The 14407-nt window shown below is 37.3% G+C and overlaps 1 protein-coding gene across 1 annotated transcript in view; it reads right to left on the bottom strand.

Annotated features, from left to right (window-relative positions):
• BOP1 (block of proliferation 1) overlaps positions 1 to 12824 on the bottom strand; it is a 25123-nt gene extending 12299 nt beyond the window's left edge. Inside the window, 1 exon segment of the mRNA XM_006903640.1 lies at positions 12750 to 12824. Coding sequence (XP_006903702.1) covers positions 12750 to 12824 — 75 coding nt within the window.
• Between the last annotated feature and the right edge of the window lie 1583 nt (positions 12825 to 14407).

The following is a 14407-nucleotide window of genomic DNA, read 5'->3' as shown; positions in this document are numbered from 1 at the left end:
AAGTGCATGAGGTCCTCCTCAGTTTCAGCAAGCAGGGTTGTGTCATCTGCATAACGCATATTGTTAATAGATCTTCCACCAATCCTGATGCCACAGTTCTCCTCACAGAGCCCAGCCTCTCAGATAATCTGCTCTGCATACAGGTTGAAAAGGTATGGACTAGTAGGATGTTATTTTGCTTCTACATAAGTGATTTTATAAGCTTTTTTCTCTTGTTATTAATTTCTGATTTTATGGCATTGTGTTCTGAGAAAATATTTTTAATTATTTAAAAGTTTTTTAATTTCTTGAGTCTTGCCTTGTGTCCTAAAATATGATCAATTCTGGAAAATGTACCATATGCCCTTGAGAAGAAAGTAAATTTACTTTTAGTTTGGTGCAGAACCACAATATTAAGTTGGCTGATTATATAGTTTAGATCTTCTGAATCTTTGTTACATTTCTTTAGAGTTGACCTATCCTTTGGTGAAAGTGTTGTGGTAAAGTCTCCTACCACTAATGTGGTGTTCTTTCTTTCCTCAAGTCTGTTAATTGCTATTTGAGGTATTTATTATTTTTTTAAAAAACCACACATTTTAAAATATATATTATACTGGTTTACTCTGCTTGTGGCCTTCTTTTTGCCCCAAGTGGGGTTTGGCAGAGTGGACCTGCCAGATGAACTGGGGGTATCTGGCCCAGAGTTTGCCAGCATTTGGGGTGACTTTTAATACTCTGCCCTCAGGCCTGTCTTTCACTAGTTTTTGTTCAAACATTGTTCTAGGTCATACAGCTCTGGTGTGTCCACTTGCCGAACAGTGGTAACTTGTGGTTACTGTGAAGCTGAACACTGAGACACTGACGTGTCAAATGCATTAATGGTTACCCATGGCAGACAGTATTTGGTAGAGTTCCCTGATTAAAACAAGCTTGGAATCAGGAATGGAATCCACTTCTGTAATAGCTTGCCTCTGGGAACCCTATGAACCTGGAGAGAGGATACAAGTCACACAGTGTTGAGGACTTTCCTTCATAGGGTCACTATGAGTCACCTATGACTCAACAGCACTTAAAAACAACAACTGGTTTACTTACAAAGTTCTTATTTGTTGTTTTTCACACTGAATCTTTACTCTTTCCTTTATCCATTCCTCCTTTCTCCCATCATTGTTTTATGTATTTTGTAGGTCTTACATTTAGTACATACATATTTTGTTTGGTTTTTGTGCATAGATATTGACAAAGTTCATGTCATCTTCATTGATTGTATCTTAATCATTATATCGTACCCTTCCTTGTCTGTTATGGTAGTTTTCATGCTGAAGTCTGTTTTATCAGAAATTAATATTGCGTTCCTGTTTTTCTTTATGAGTGTCATTTGTTTGGTATTTTCCCCCCACCCTTTGATTTTCAGTCTTTCTTTTTCCTCATTTCTTAGATATGTCTCTTTTAGACAATATATTGATATTGTTGTTGTTATGTGCTGTCAAGACACCTGTGACCCACCGTGATGCTAAGTACAATAGCTCTGAAGCCTGCTCTGTCCTAAGCCCGTGTCACCCAGTAACTATATCAGTCCATCTCATCCAGGATCTTCCTCTCCCAGGCTATCTCTCCAACCTTCCAAGCATGATGTCCTTCTCCAAGAACCAGTCTGTCCTGGACACATACCCAAAATTTATGAGATGGAACTTCAAAATCCTAGCCTTCAAGGAGAAACTTGATTTCATCCAAAGACAAACCTGTATGTTTTCTTGGCAGTCCATGCTATATTCAAGACTCTTCTCCAGCACCACAGTTCAAAGGCATCAATTCTTCTTCTGTCATCCTTAGTCATTGTCCAGATCTCTGATGCATAGCAAGTAATTTTGAAGATCATGCTTGGATTAATCAGTCTCTAGGCTGATATTGTTGCTTTTCAGTATTCTGGAGAGGTCCCTGACAGCAGATTTTTTTCAGTGCAATTTGTCTTTTGATTTCCTGATTGCTGGTGTCAAGAGTGCTGATTGTGGAGCCAAGCAAGCTGTAATGGTTAGCAACCTCAATCTCTTCTCCATCTATCATGGTGCTACCAATTGGCCCAGTGATATCTTTTTCTTCTTGATGTTGAGCTTCAATCCATATTGAAGACTACATTTCTTAACCTTCTTCAGCGAGTGCTTCAGGTCCTTCTCAGTTCAGCAAGCAAGATTGTGTCATCTGCATAATGCAGGTTGTTGATGGGTCTTCCTCCAATCTTGATTCCACATTCCTTCTCATAAAGCCCTGATTCCCGAATGATATGTTTGCATATAGATTGAAAATATATGGAGACAGGATGCATCGCTAATGCACTCCTTTCCTGATTTTGAACAATGCAGTACTTCCCTGCTCTGTTCCTGGTCCAAATACAGATTTTGCATAAGCACAAAGAATGGATTCCCATTCTCCTCAAGTTTAGCCACAGTTTGTTTTGATCTATACAGTCAAATGTCTTTGCATAGTTAATGAAACAAAGACATTCTTTGACACTTTTTGTTTTCTGCCAAGATCCATCTGAAATTAGTGATAATATCACTAGTGCCATGGCCTCTTCTAAACCTAGCTTGCTTTTCTGGTAGTTTGTAGTTTTCTGTCAATGTACTATTCCACCTGTTTCTGGATAATCTTTACCAGGATTTTGGTGGCATGTGATATAAGTGATTTTGTTTGATAATTTCCACTCTTGTCAGGTCACCTTTTTTCCAGTCAGTTGGCAAGATAGTTACCCTCCAGATTTCTTGGCACAACCTGGTGCATGCAGGGCAGCATCTGTTTGTTGAAATATGTCAATTGATAGTCCATCAATTCCTGATGCTTTATTTTTGCCAAGTCCTTCAGAGCAGCCTGAATGTCCTTCTTGATCACCATTGCCTCTTGATCATATGTTGTTTCATGAAATTTTTCCATATTAGCCAATTCTTTTTGGTACAGTGACTCTACACAATCCTTCCTTCTTCTTCTAATGCTTCTGAATCATTCAATATTCTGCCCATTGCGTCCTTAAGAATTGCAACTCACTGCTTGAATTTGTCCTTTAGTTCTTTCAGGTTACAAAATGTTGAGCAAGTTCAGCTCTTTTTATTTTCTGACTCTAGCTCTTCGCACATTTCAACTGCCCTTTGAAATATTCTGTTGAGCTCCTTAACTTTTTTATTTCTTCTCTTTTCTTTGGCTTCTTGGTGCTCCAGTATAAAATTCAGCTCTCTTCTGACATCCATTTTGGTCTTTCTTCTTCCTTCTTTATAATAACCTTTAGTATTCTTCATGGACAACATTCTTGATATCTTCTCATCTGGACTTTGTTCATTATTGTTCAAGGCCTCAAACCTTTTCCTAAGTTGGTTTTCAAATTTAGGAGGGAATAGGCACAAGATAAAATTTTTATTCCTATAGATATGATTTAATCTTCTTTAGCTTTAAATTGAACTTTCATATGAGTAGTTAATGGTCTGGTCCACAATCAGCACCTGTCCTAGTTTTCACTTGCTGATATTGAACTTCTCCAATAATTCCTTCCACAGATGTAATCAATCTGATTTCTGTGCATACCGTCAGGTGAAGTCCATGTGTATAGCCTGCATTTATGTTTCTTATAAAAAGTATTTGCAATGAATAAATCATTGATTGTACAGAATTCCATCATTCTATCTCCAGCCTCATTTCTGTCACCAAGTCCATATTATCCAAATACTGAAACTTCTTCCTGGTTCCCAACTTTTGCATTCTAGCCACGGATTATTATTAATGTGTCTTGCTTACATATTCAATCGATTTCTGACTGCAGCAGTTGGTAGAAATAATATTTCCTTCTCTTTGGTTGTTAATGCATAGATTTTAATGTTAATGGTATTAGCAGGTCTTCTGTTTATGCATATGGATATTATCCTATCACTCATAATATTGTATTTCAAGATGGATCTAGAAATGGCCTTTTTGGCTATGAAAGCAACCCCGCTTTTTCTTTTTCATCTCTAGCATAGTAGATCATATGATTGCCTGGTTAAAAATATCCCATGCCAACCTATCTATCTCATTTCACTAATACCTAATATATCAGTATTTATGTTTTCCATTTCTTTCTTAACAACATCCAATTTTCCTACATTGATGCTTCTCACAATCCATGTTCCCATTATTACTTTCCTCTTACAACAGTTCCTCCTCCGTTGTGTTTTCAAATTTAAGGGCTCAGCCTTAGTTGTCATATCTGTTAATCTACTTTGTGTGTGCTCTACTGTTCATAGGGTTTTTGAAAGCCTGATTTATTTCAGAACTGGATGGCCAATCTTTTTTCCTATCCTGTCTTAATTTGGATGCTTAGTTTTAGAACAATTTCTGGTAGACAAACATTTTATAGAGCAGATGAAAGATACTTCCCTTACAAAAATAACCAATACATTCACTGTCCTCCACCCAAGCACTCAAGCATATGTGTCTTGACCCCTCTGTTTCCCTGCTCTATCAGCATTCCTCATACTCCTACCTACCTGGTCCAGCGCCTTCCTCAATCAGCCACCCCTTGATATGACAGCTTAGTTCACAAGTCACTTCTGTGATGTCTTGTCCCACACACTGTTTCTGGTCTTGCACACTTACCTGTCTCACATTTAGGAAGATATATGTCCAAATACCATGTATCAGCCTCAGGGAAAGGTTTTTGCCCTTGGTAATACTGGAGAAAGGTCCTTTCTCCTTTTGCACCAAACTGCTATCACAAGATGATACTATCTAAGGTGAGTGTAGGTCTCCTCTAGGTCTTGTATGCTGGCATTGTATATCTGACAACATCTTATGCAGATCTGGAACTGATTGTCCTTCCTCGAATGCTTGATTGTTAATTAAGTTCATGGAATTCTGGGAAAATGGGTGTTACCTGATCAAAAGATGGTTTTAAATCCTGACTTGTGCCAATCTATGGGATTCCCAAAGCTGAATCAGAAGAGGGAAAGGTGAAAATTCAGATTCCGGCTGTGTGTGGAGCCCTAGTTGCATCAATTTCATTAAGAATCAGGCTTACAAGACAGGACATTCAGTCTTAGGTGTCTATCAGAAGCCTAAAAACATTTGCTTTGGTTTTTGCTGTTTTTTGTTTGTTTGGTTTTTAATCCATTCTGCTACTCCTTTTCTCTTGATTGGTGCATTTAGTCCATCTACATTAAGTGTGATTATTGTCAGGTCAAATTTTACTGCTACCATTTTGCTGTGCTTTTTTATCTGTTGTTTCTGGTTACTATGGTCCATCCATTTTCCTTTGGTGTCTCTTTATGAAGGAATTCCCTTAGAATTTCTTATAGAGTTAGTTTTGTTTCCACAAGCTCCTTTAGTTCCTGTTTTCTTCAAATGACCTGATTTAACTGTCATATTGCATGGACAACTTTTCTGGGTACAGAATCCTAGTGTGGCAATTGTTTTACTTCTACCTTCTGTGTATGTCACCTGTCATTGTCGTCGTCGTCTTCTTCTTCTTCTTCTTCTTCTTCTTCTTCTTCTTCTTCTTCTTCTTCTTCTTCTTCTTCTTCTTCTTCTTCCCCTTCCCCTTCCCCTTCCCCTTCTCCTCCTCCTCCTCCTCCTCCTTTTAGTTTGTTCTATTGTGACATTGCCTATTTCTTCTTTTAATAAGATTGAGTCTTTTCCTTCTTTTCTTGGTTTTACTAGTGGTTTGTCAATTTTATTAATCTTTTTAAAGAATCAACTCCTAGTTTTGTTGATTGGTGCATTCAAACCATTTACATTCAGTGTGATTAATGAGAGGTAAAGTTTCATTGCTATCATTTTGTTAATGGGTTTTTTGTTTGTTTGCTTGTTTTTTGGTGTTTTTACTAAGTAAGATGTCTCTCAGTGTTTCCTGCAATGCTAGTCTTGTCCTTACAAACTCCCTTAGGTTCTGTTTTTCTGGGGTTATCTTTGTCTCTCCCTCATATTTAATGGACAATTTTGTTGGGTACAATATTCTTGGATAACAGTTATATTCTTTTGAGTGTTTGATATATGTCATTCCACTCTCTCCTTATTCATATGGTTCCTGCTGAGAAATCAGCACTTAATCTTATTTGTTCTCTATAGTTTACTCTTTGTTTCTTTCTTGCTGCTTTCAGAATTCTCTCTTTATCTTTGGTTCTGGAAAATCTGACCATGATATGTCTTGGTGTTCAGAGAATTGGATAGTGAGTAGGGATGATAGAAAGAGGGTTGATGCCTTCAAGCTGTGAATAAACAGGTTTGTTCGAGAGAGGGTGAAACTGGGCTGGTCCTTGGAGTCATGGATTCTGAATCATTGTCTGATATACTTTGGGTATATTGCAAGGAGGAACCATTCCTTGGAATGGGACATCATGTTTGAGAGAGTGCAGGGACGGTGCAGGAGAGGAAGATCCTCAATTAGATGGATCGATTCTGTTATTGGAGTAATGGGAATAGGTGTATCAGAGACAGTGATGTTGGCATAGGATAAAGCAGGGTTGTACATAAGGTCACTATGGAGCACAAGCAACTTGATGGCACATAACAATAATAACAACAGCAATGCCTTATTATTTTTCTTTTGGGGTCAGTTCTATAGGGTGTTCGCTCACCTTCTTGACTATATGTTCTTTAATTCTTTATTATGCCTGAAAAGTTTTCTTCTAGTAATTCTTCCATAACTCTTTTGGTGTCTTTACTTCTTCCTGTTCTGGGATTCTGATTATGCACATATTATTTCTCTTAATAGTGTCCCATTTTGTTGTTGTTGTTAAATGTTGTCCAGTCATAGCTGACTCATAGCGACCCTATGAATGAAAGACCTGAGCACTGTTCATAGAGTTTCCGGAGGCAAGCCATTTCGGAAGTGGATGCCACTCCTGTTTCCAAGATTGTTTTAATAGGGATGCTCCACCAAACACTGTCCACCATGGGTAAACCACTATTGCATTTGGCACATCAGTGTCACAGTGCTTAGCATCACAAAAACCATGAGTTACCTCTGTACAGCAATGCACAGGCTAGTGCTATACCACGCAAAAGAATGTTTGACAAAAAAAAACCAAAAAAACAAAAACAAAACCCCTTAAACCAGGCCTGAGTGCTGCAGATTAAAATCATCCACCTTGGGCTTGGTAGCATAACTTTCTGTCCACTACCAAGCCCATTTTCATCTGTGGCACTCACGCCTGTTTTAAATTTTTTTTGTGTTTTTTTTGTTGTTGTTGTTTGTTTGTTTGTTTTTGTCTTTTGTCCCACATTAGTCTTATGTTTTCTTACTTTTCCTCACTTTTTGACTCTGCTTTTTGTTCTAGCAGATCAGTGGTGACAATTCTATCTTCTATTTCATTGGTTCTGCGTTCCATCGCTTCAGCTCTGTTCATGTGTCCCTCCATCATGCTGAGAGCATCTGAAACTCTGGACCTCATATTTTGGATTGTGGTTTCTTGTTTGTCCGGAGCCTCTAACACCTCATTTGTTTTATTTGCATTGTTTTGGATTGTTGGCTTGTTTTTTGTTGGTTTTTTTTTTTTTAAGCTCCTCCTGGTTTTTGCTTGCAGTGTCCTATAATTCTTCAGGTTTACCCTTCACCCATTGCAAATATTCAATCATTGTTCTTTTAAATTCTGTTTCAGAAAGTTCCATCATACTTTCTCGTTTCAGGATTTATTGACACTCTGTCACTTTTTAGGGGTGATATCTTGCTTTAGGTTTGCGTAGGGTGTGAGGTAATCTGCTTCTTTGTGACTTTGCAGTGATAGAGTTTTTCATTCCTGAAGTGATAACAGGTTTTTGAGCTGAAGTCACTGCTCCAGAAGAGGGTTGGACACACCCACAAACCTGTGGATGCACATAGGATGAGCACACATACAGACACACTCAGGGACAGGTGGGGTGTGAATGCAGACACACGCAGGGGGTGGGTGGGCATGCATGGGGATTTGACTTAAAACCAGGAAGACTTGGTTTACCCCCTGAGAACTGGGTCGCTACCCTGCTTGAGCTCTAGCTGTCTCACTCCCTCCTGCTTAACGTGAAGGGGTCCCAGGTGGTCCAACAATCAGCAGAGACCCCCCCCCACCCAATACCTCATTCAAATTCCTGCTCTCCTGCTTGCTCCTGGTGGGTGGGTCCCTCTTTGACTCGCCACTCCCCACTGAGGTTTGCTACTCCCCATTGAGGCTCCAAAATGAATTGTTTTAGTAATAGTTCTTACTCAAATTCCAGCTTTCCTCCTTGTTCTGTTCGTGTTACTCTGTGTGCGTTGCTCTGTCAAAAACATCTCTTTTGATAAAAAATTTTTTTATCAAAGTATTTCTTATTTTCAGGTGGGTACAATCCAGTTCCACTTTCATGGAAAAGGAAATAATGCACACAATTAGCTATACATTTCATTTCCTCCTCTTATTCCTGACTCTTGTTTCAGTGCTGCTTCAGGTAAGACTAATTATTGTACCTTGAATAACAGCTTGAAACTTAAACATCTAGTATTAATCAACAATCTTGAATTTGGGAGTACTAAACATAATACATATACTCCTCACTACTTGACTGTATTGTTAGCCAATATTTCGCTTCTACAAAAATAGGAAGAAAACTGTCATCAGTATATTTTGTTTATTCTATCTTAAATTGTGAACATCAAGGTGACAGTTACACTGACTGTCGTAGTTAAGTGTTAACTTACCTGTGCTATGATTTCTGATGATTTGACAGCTATGATTAATTACATATAATTTGATATTTATGTAATGGTGTAATTTGACAATTTTGCAGTAATATAGTTTGGCAGTTATGCCATGATGTACATTGGAAGTTATAGAATGATGTAATTTAGAAGTTACACAATGAAGTAGTTATCTTCCATTGTGGTCTGATGTGGTCATCATACATTTTTGCATAATGCTAATTCTCAGATAATTACACGGTCTTTGAAATGCAACAATGTCAATAAGTGAAGAGTATGTGTATTTAGTTAATTAACTGGGTTGTCTCATCACCCTAAGTCTCCAAATCAAGAATCAATTCTATGCAGTTTTTGACATTTTTCTCCCACAACTCTGTGAGCACATAGAGACCTCCTGATGAGTTTTTGTAGTTCTATTCAGTTTCACCCACTTTTTACTATATTTTTTGTCTAACAGTAGATGAGCATATTCATAGTCTTGTCCTACTCCAATGACTACAGTGTGCTAAAATAATAATTTATAAACATGAATTTGATGAAATCATTCTTTTCTGTAAAAATCGTAAGTGACTCAATTATTCTAGGATTCATTTACAACAGTATTAAAACTGTGTTTTAGGCTTTGGAGAATCTGACTCTTAGGATTCTATCAGTACACTTAGCCAGTTTCATGCTTCAGCCTCCATGGTGATCTTTCAGTTTTTGGAGTTTATCAAGTTTTTATCTATTTCAGGGTCTTTTCACATTCTATTCTCTCAACCAGTTAAATGCCCTTTCATATTTTCTTGTGAAAGTCTGAATTCTTTGTTTGTGATAATTGTCAAAATTGCCATTAAACAATTATTTATGAAATTAATTCCTCATATCTTCCAGAACACTCCTTTTAAAGTCAGACATATTCATGATTTTATGCCTAACGTTTTAGCCATTTTTCATGTTCAGCAAGATTCTGCCCACTGCTGGACTACCTTTTTTAAGGGATGTTGTTGTTGTTATGTGCCATCGAGTCACTTGCGACTCATAGCGACCCTATGTACAACAGCCCAAAACTCTGCTCTGTCCTGTGCCAATCGCACCGTCTCTGATACACCCATCCCAGTGGCCCCAGTCGCTGAGTCAATCCACCTCATAGAGGGCCTTCCCCTCCTGCGCTGTCCCTCAACCCTACCAAGCATGATGTCCCTCTCCTACATTTCTCCTCATAGAGCCTAGCCTCCCGGATAATCTGTTCCGTATACATGTTGAAAACATATGGAGACAGGACACATCCGTGGAGCACGCCCTCCCCAATTTTGAACCATGCAGTGTTTCCTTGCTCTGTTCTGATGACTGCCTCTTGGTCCAAGTATAGGTTTCTCATTAGCATGATTCAGTGTTCTGGGATTCCCATTCTTCTGAGAGTCAGCCATAGTTTGTTATGACCCACACAGTCAAATGCCTTTACATAGTCAATGAAACACAGATAGACATTTCTCTGGTATTCTCTGCTTTCAGCTAAGATCCATCTAACATCAGCTAACCCTAGTACCACGACCCCTTCTAAACCCAGACTGGACTTCTGGCAATTCTCTGCTGATGTATTGTTCCAGTTGTTTTTGGATAATCTTAAGTAGAATCTTGCCCACATGTAAAATTAATGAGATTGTTCTAGTTTCCGCACTCTGTTGGGTCACCTTTCTTTGGAATGGGAACAAATATAGATTTCTTCCAGTCAGTTGGCCAAGTGGTTGTTCTCCAGATTTCTTGGCACAACTTGGTGAGCACATCCAGGGCAGCATCTGTTAGCTGAAATATGTCAATTGGTATACCGTCTATTCCTGGGACCTTATTTGTTGCTATTTCCTTCAAAGCAGCTCGAACCTCTTCCTTTATTACTGTAGGCTCTTGCTCATATGTTGTTTCATGAAATTCTTCTGTGTCTGCCAGTTCCTTTCGATACGGTGACTCAGTCTATTATTTCCATCTTCTTTTAATACTTTCTGGATCATTTAATATTCTTCCTAAAGCATCCTTGATTATAGCAATTCGAGGTTTGAATTTGTTCTTCAGTTCCTTGAGCTTAAGAAATGCTGAGAAAGTTATAAATCTTTTCTGGTATGTTACTCCTTGAAAATACCTTCAATACAGCTTGAACTTCTTTATTATTTACCATTTGTTCTTGAACATGGGATCTTTTCCCCTTCTTAGTTTCTGAAGTGGTTCTATGCAACTAATTCTTTTTCGTATAGTGACTGTGTATTTTTTCCATCTTCTTTTTATGCTTCTTGAATCATTCAATATTTTGCCCTTGGAATCATTCAGTATTGCACCTTGAGGTTTGAAACGTTTTCCTTTCATTCTTTCAACTTGAGAAATGATGTTTGTTTTCCTCCCTTTGGGTCTTCTAATTCTAGTGTTTTGCACATTTTGTTATAACACTCTGTCTTGTCTTCTCAAGGTGACCTTTGAAATCTTCTGTTCTACTCTCCTACTTCAGCACTTCTTCCCTTTGTTTTGTCTGCTCTACGTTCAAGTGCAAGTATCAGAGTCTCATTTTGGTCTTTTCTTCTTCCTCTGTCTTTTGAAATGATTATTTACATTCTTGTTTTTCTTTTTTAAAATTTATTTTAATGAAAGTTTACAGAGACTTTGGATTTCCATTCATTCATTCATTCATGCTGTACACTCCCCTCAGTTCACTTTTCTCTTTGAAAAGTTGAAAATATTTATTTATTTGTTATGCAATCTTTCCACCCTCCCAGTCCACTCCATTTTGCAACTTTCATTCGGTACTCTTGTCATGACAATAATACCTAATCATAATTTCCCCCTAAACAATTCTATCCCTCATCTGTTTAAATGCAGGATACATTATTTATCCCCTCTTAGATTCCAACCGACTATGATGTCAGTCCCACTTTATAGTAAAGGCACTATGCAGTATTTGTCCTTTTGTGACTGAGATAATTCATTCAACATAATGTCCTCCAGGGTCATATTTCATGAGTTCCTTGTTTTTCATTGCAGTATAGTATTCCATTGTGTGAATATACCACAGCTTCTCTTTCAATTCAGTTGTTGATGGGCACTTGGGTTGTTTCCAACTCTGGTATTGTGAACAAAGAAGCAATTAACGTGTGTATGCATATATCTGCTTTTGTGGCAGTTCTGGTTTTTTTAGGGTATATTCTCAGTAGTGGAATTGCTAGGTCAAATAGTATTTCCATTTCAAACTTTTTGAGAAAGTGCCATACTGCCTTCCATACTGGTTGTACCATTTTAGACTCCCACCAACAGTGAATAAGTGTTCCAGTGTTTCCACAACCTCACCAGCATTTGTTGTTAGCTGTTCTGTTAAATTTTGCTATTCTTACTGGGGGTGATATATTATCTAATAGTTGTTTTGATTTGCAACTCTCTTAGACCTAGGGATTTTGAACATTTCTTCATGTGTTTGTTCACCATCTGAATGTCTTCTTTGGTGAAGTGTCTATTAATATTCTGTGCCCATTTTCTAAATGGGTTGTTTATCTTGATCTTGTTGTCGTGCTCAAGTATTTTATAAATTCTAAATACAAGTCTCTTATTAGACATGTAATTACCAAATACTTTTTCCCAGTCTGTGGGTTCCCTTTTTACCCTGTTGGAGAAGCTTTTGGATTTGCATAGGGATTTGATTCTTAGAAGGTCCCCTCCATCTATTTTATCCTCTCCTAGTTGTAGAGTTTTTAGGATGCTTGGAAGACTGCTTATGCTGTTGATCAGGGCTTCTAGAGTTCTTCCAAGCTTTTCTCTAATGAAATGTATAGTTCTTGGTTTTAGTACTAGGTCCTTGACCCACTTTGAGTTAGTCTTTGTGCACGGAGTGAGGAAAAGGATCTTGCTTGAGTTTTCTACAGATAGTTTTACAACTTTGACAACACCAATTGTTGAAAAGGCTTTAGTTTCCCTACTTAATTGATTTAATCTCCTTGTCAAAAATCAATTGACTATAGATAGATGGGCTGATTTCCAGATTCTCAGTTCTATTCCATTGATCTATGTGTCTGTGCTAGTACCACACTGTCTTGACCACTACGGCAGTGTAATGGGATTTAAAATCAGGGAGTGACATGCCTCCTACCTTATTTCTCTTTTTAAGTGTTTGCTTATTCAGACTTTCTTTCCGTTCCAAATGTAATTCAAAATTGCCTTCCATCTCGTTGGAGAATGGAATTGGTGTTCCTGTTGGGATTGCACTGAATATATAAATTGCCTTTGATATTATTGTCCTTTTCACAATATTGAGTCTTCCTATTCAGGAGGAAGGGATATTCTTCCAGTTATTCAGGTCTCTTTCTGTTTCTTGTAGTAATGTTTTGTAATTTTTTTCTGATAATTGTGCTTCTGGTTACATTTATTGCCAAGTATTTAATCCTGTGATTAGATATTGTGAAAGGCATTGTTTTTCTTAGCTCCAGCTCTGTATTCTCTTTGTCACTGTAGAGAAATCCAGTTGATTTTTATATGTTGATCATGTATCCTGCCACTTTGCTGAATTGGTCAACTATGTACAGGGTTTTCTAAGTATATTATCATATCATCAACATATAATGTTACCTCCTCTTTGCCAATTTTGGTTGGTTCCATTACGATATTGCCCATTTCTTCTTTTAATTGGATTATTTGTATCTTTTCCTTTGTTAGTTTTGCTAGTGGTTGTTTTAATTTTATTGACCTTCTCAAAGAACCAACTCCTAGTTTTGCTGATGGCTTCATTTTTTTCCCCTGTTTTCTATTTCATTTATTTCTGCCCTAATTTTTATAAGTCCATTTTTTATTAGCAGGTGTTGGGTTTTCTTGCTGTTCTTTTTCAATTTGTTGGAGACATTAGGTTAGAGAGTCAATGGTTATTTTTACCTGCCTCTTGATGTGCTTGCTTATTGTGATAAATTGACTTCTGATTACTGCTTGGCTGTTTCCCAGAGGTTTTGAAAAGTTGTGTTTTCTTTGTCTTTTGATTCAAGGAACTCTTTAATTTCATATTTTATTTTTCTAGTAATCAGTCATGTTCAAGCAAGTTGTTGTTCAGCTTCCAAATGTGTGATTTTTTCCCTCCTTTATACTCTATTTATTAATTTCTACTTTTGTAGCATTGTGGTCTGTAAAGATGTTTTGTATTATTTCTATGTTTTATTAAATTTATTGATGCTTGCTTTGTGACCTAAAATGTGATCTTTTCTGGAGAACGTTTCATGCATGTTCAAGAACAAGGTGTATTGTGCTTTTTTGCATTGCATTAGACTAAAAATATCTATGAGGTCAAGTTGGTTTATTGTGTGGTTTATTTATCTTCAGCATCTTTGTGAAGTTTCCTTCTGGTTGTTCTATGTTTTCTTGAGAGTGGAGTATTGAAGTCTCCAATTACTATAACACTGTTGTCTATTTCCTTTTTCAATTTTGTTAATGTTTGTTTTATATATTTTGAAGGTCTTTAATTTGGTGCGTACATATTTATTATTATTATGTCCTCTTATTCTATTGACGCTGTAGTCATTTTGTTGTGACCTTTCTTGTCCTCTGTGATGGCCTTTGCATTGAAATTTATTTTCTCAGAGATTAATATTGCTGCTCCTGCTTTTTTCTGGTTGCCGTTTGCTTAGTATATTTTTTCTCACCTTTTTATTTTTACGCTTTTTTAATCTTCATTTTTCAGGTTTCTCTTGTAGACAGCATATTGATGGGTTTTCATTTTTTATTCAATCTTCTACTCTTCTTCTCTGTAGTGGTATATCCAAACCA

The sequence above is a fragment of the Elephantulus edwardii genome, unplaced genomic scaffold, assembly GCF_000299155.1.
Source record: "Elephantulus edwardii isolate Elephantulus edwardi_28Jun2011 unplaced genomic scaffold, EleEdw1.0 scaffold00495, whole genome shotgun sequence".
Classification (NCBI taxonomy): domain Eukaryota; kingdom Metazoa; phylum Chordata; class Mammalia; order Macroscelidea; family Macroscelididae; genus Elephantulus; species Elephantulus edwardii.
This window is presented reverse-complemented; position numbering and strand designations above follow the sequence as displayed.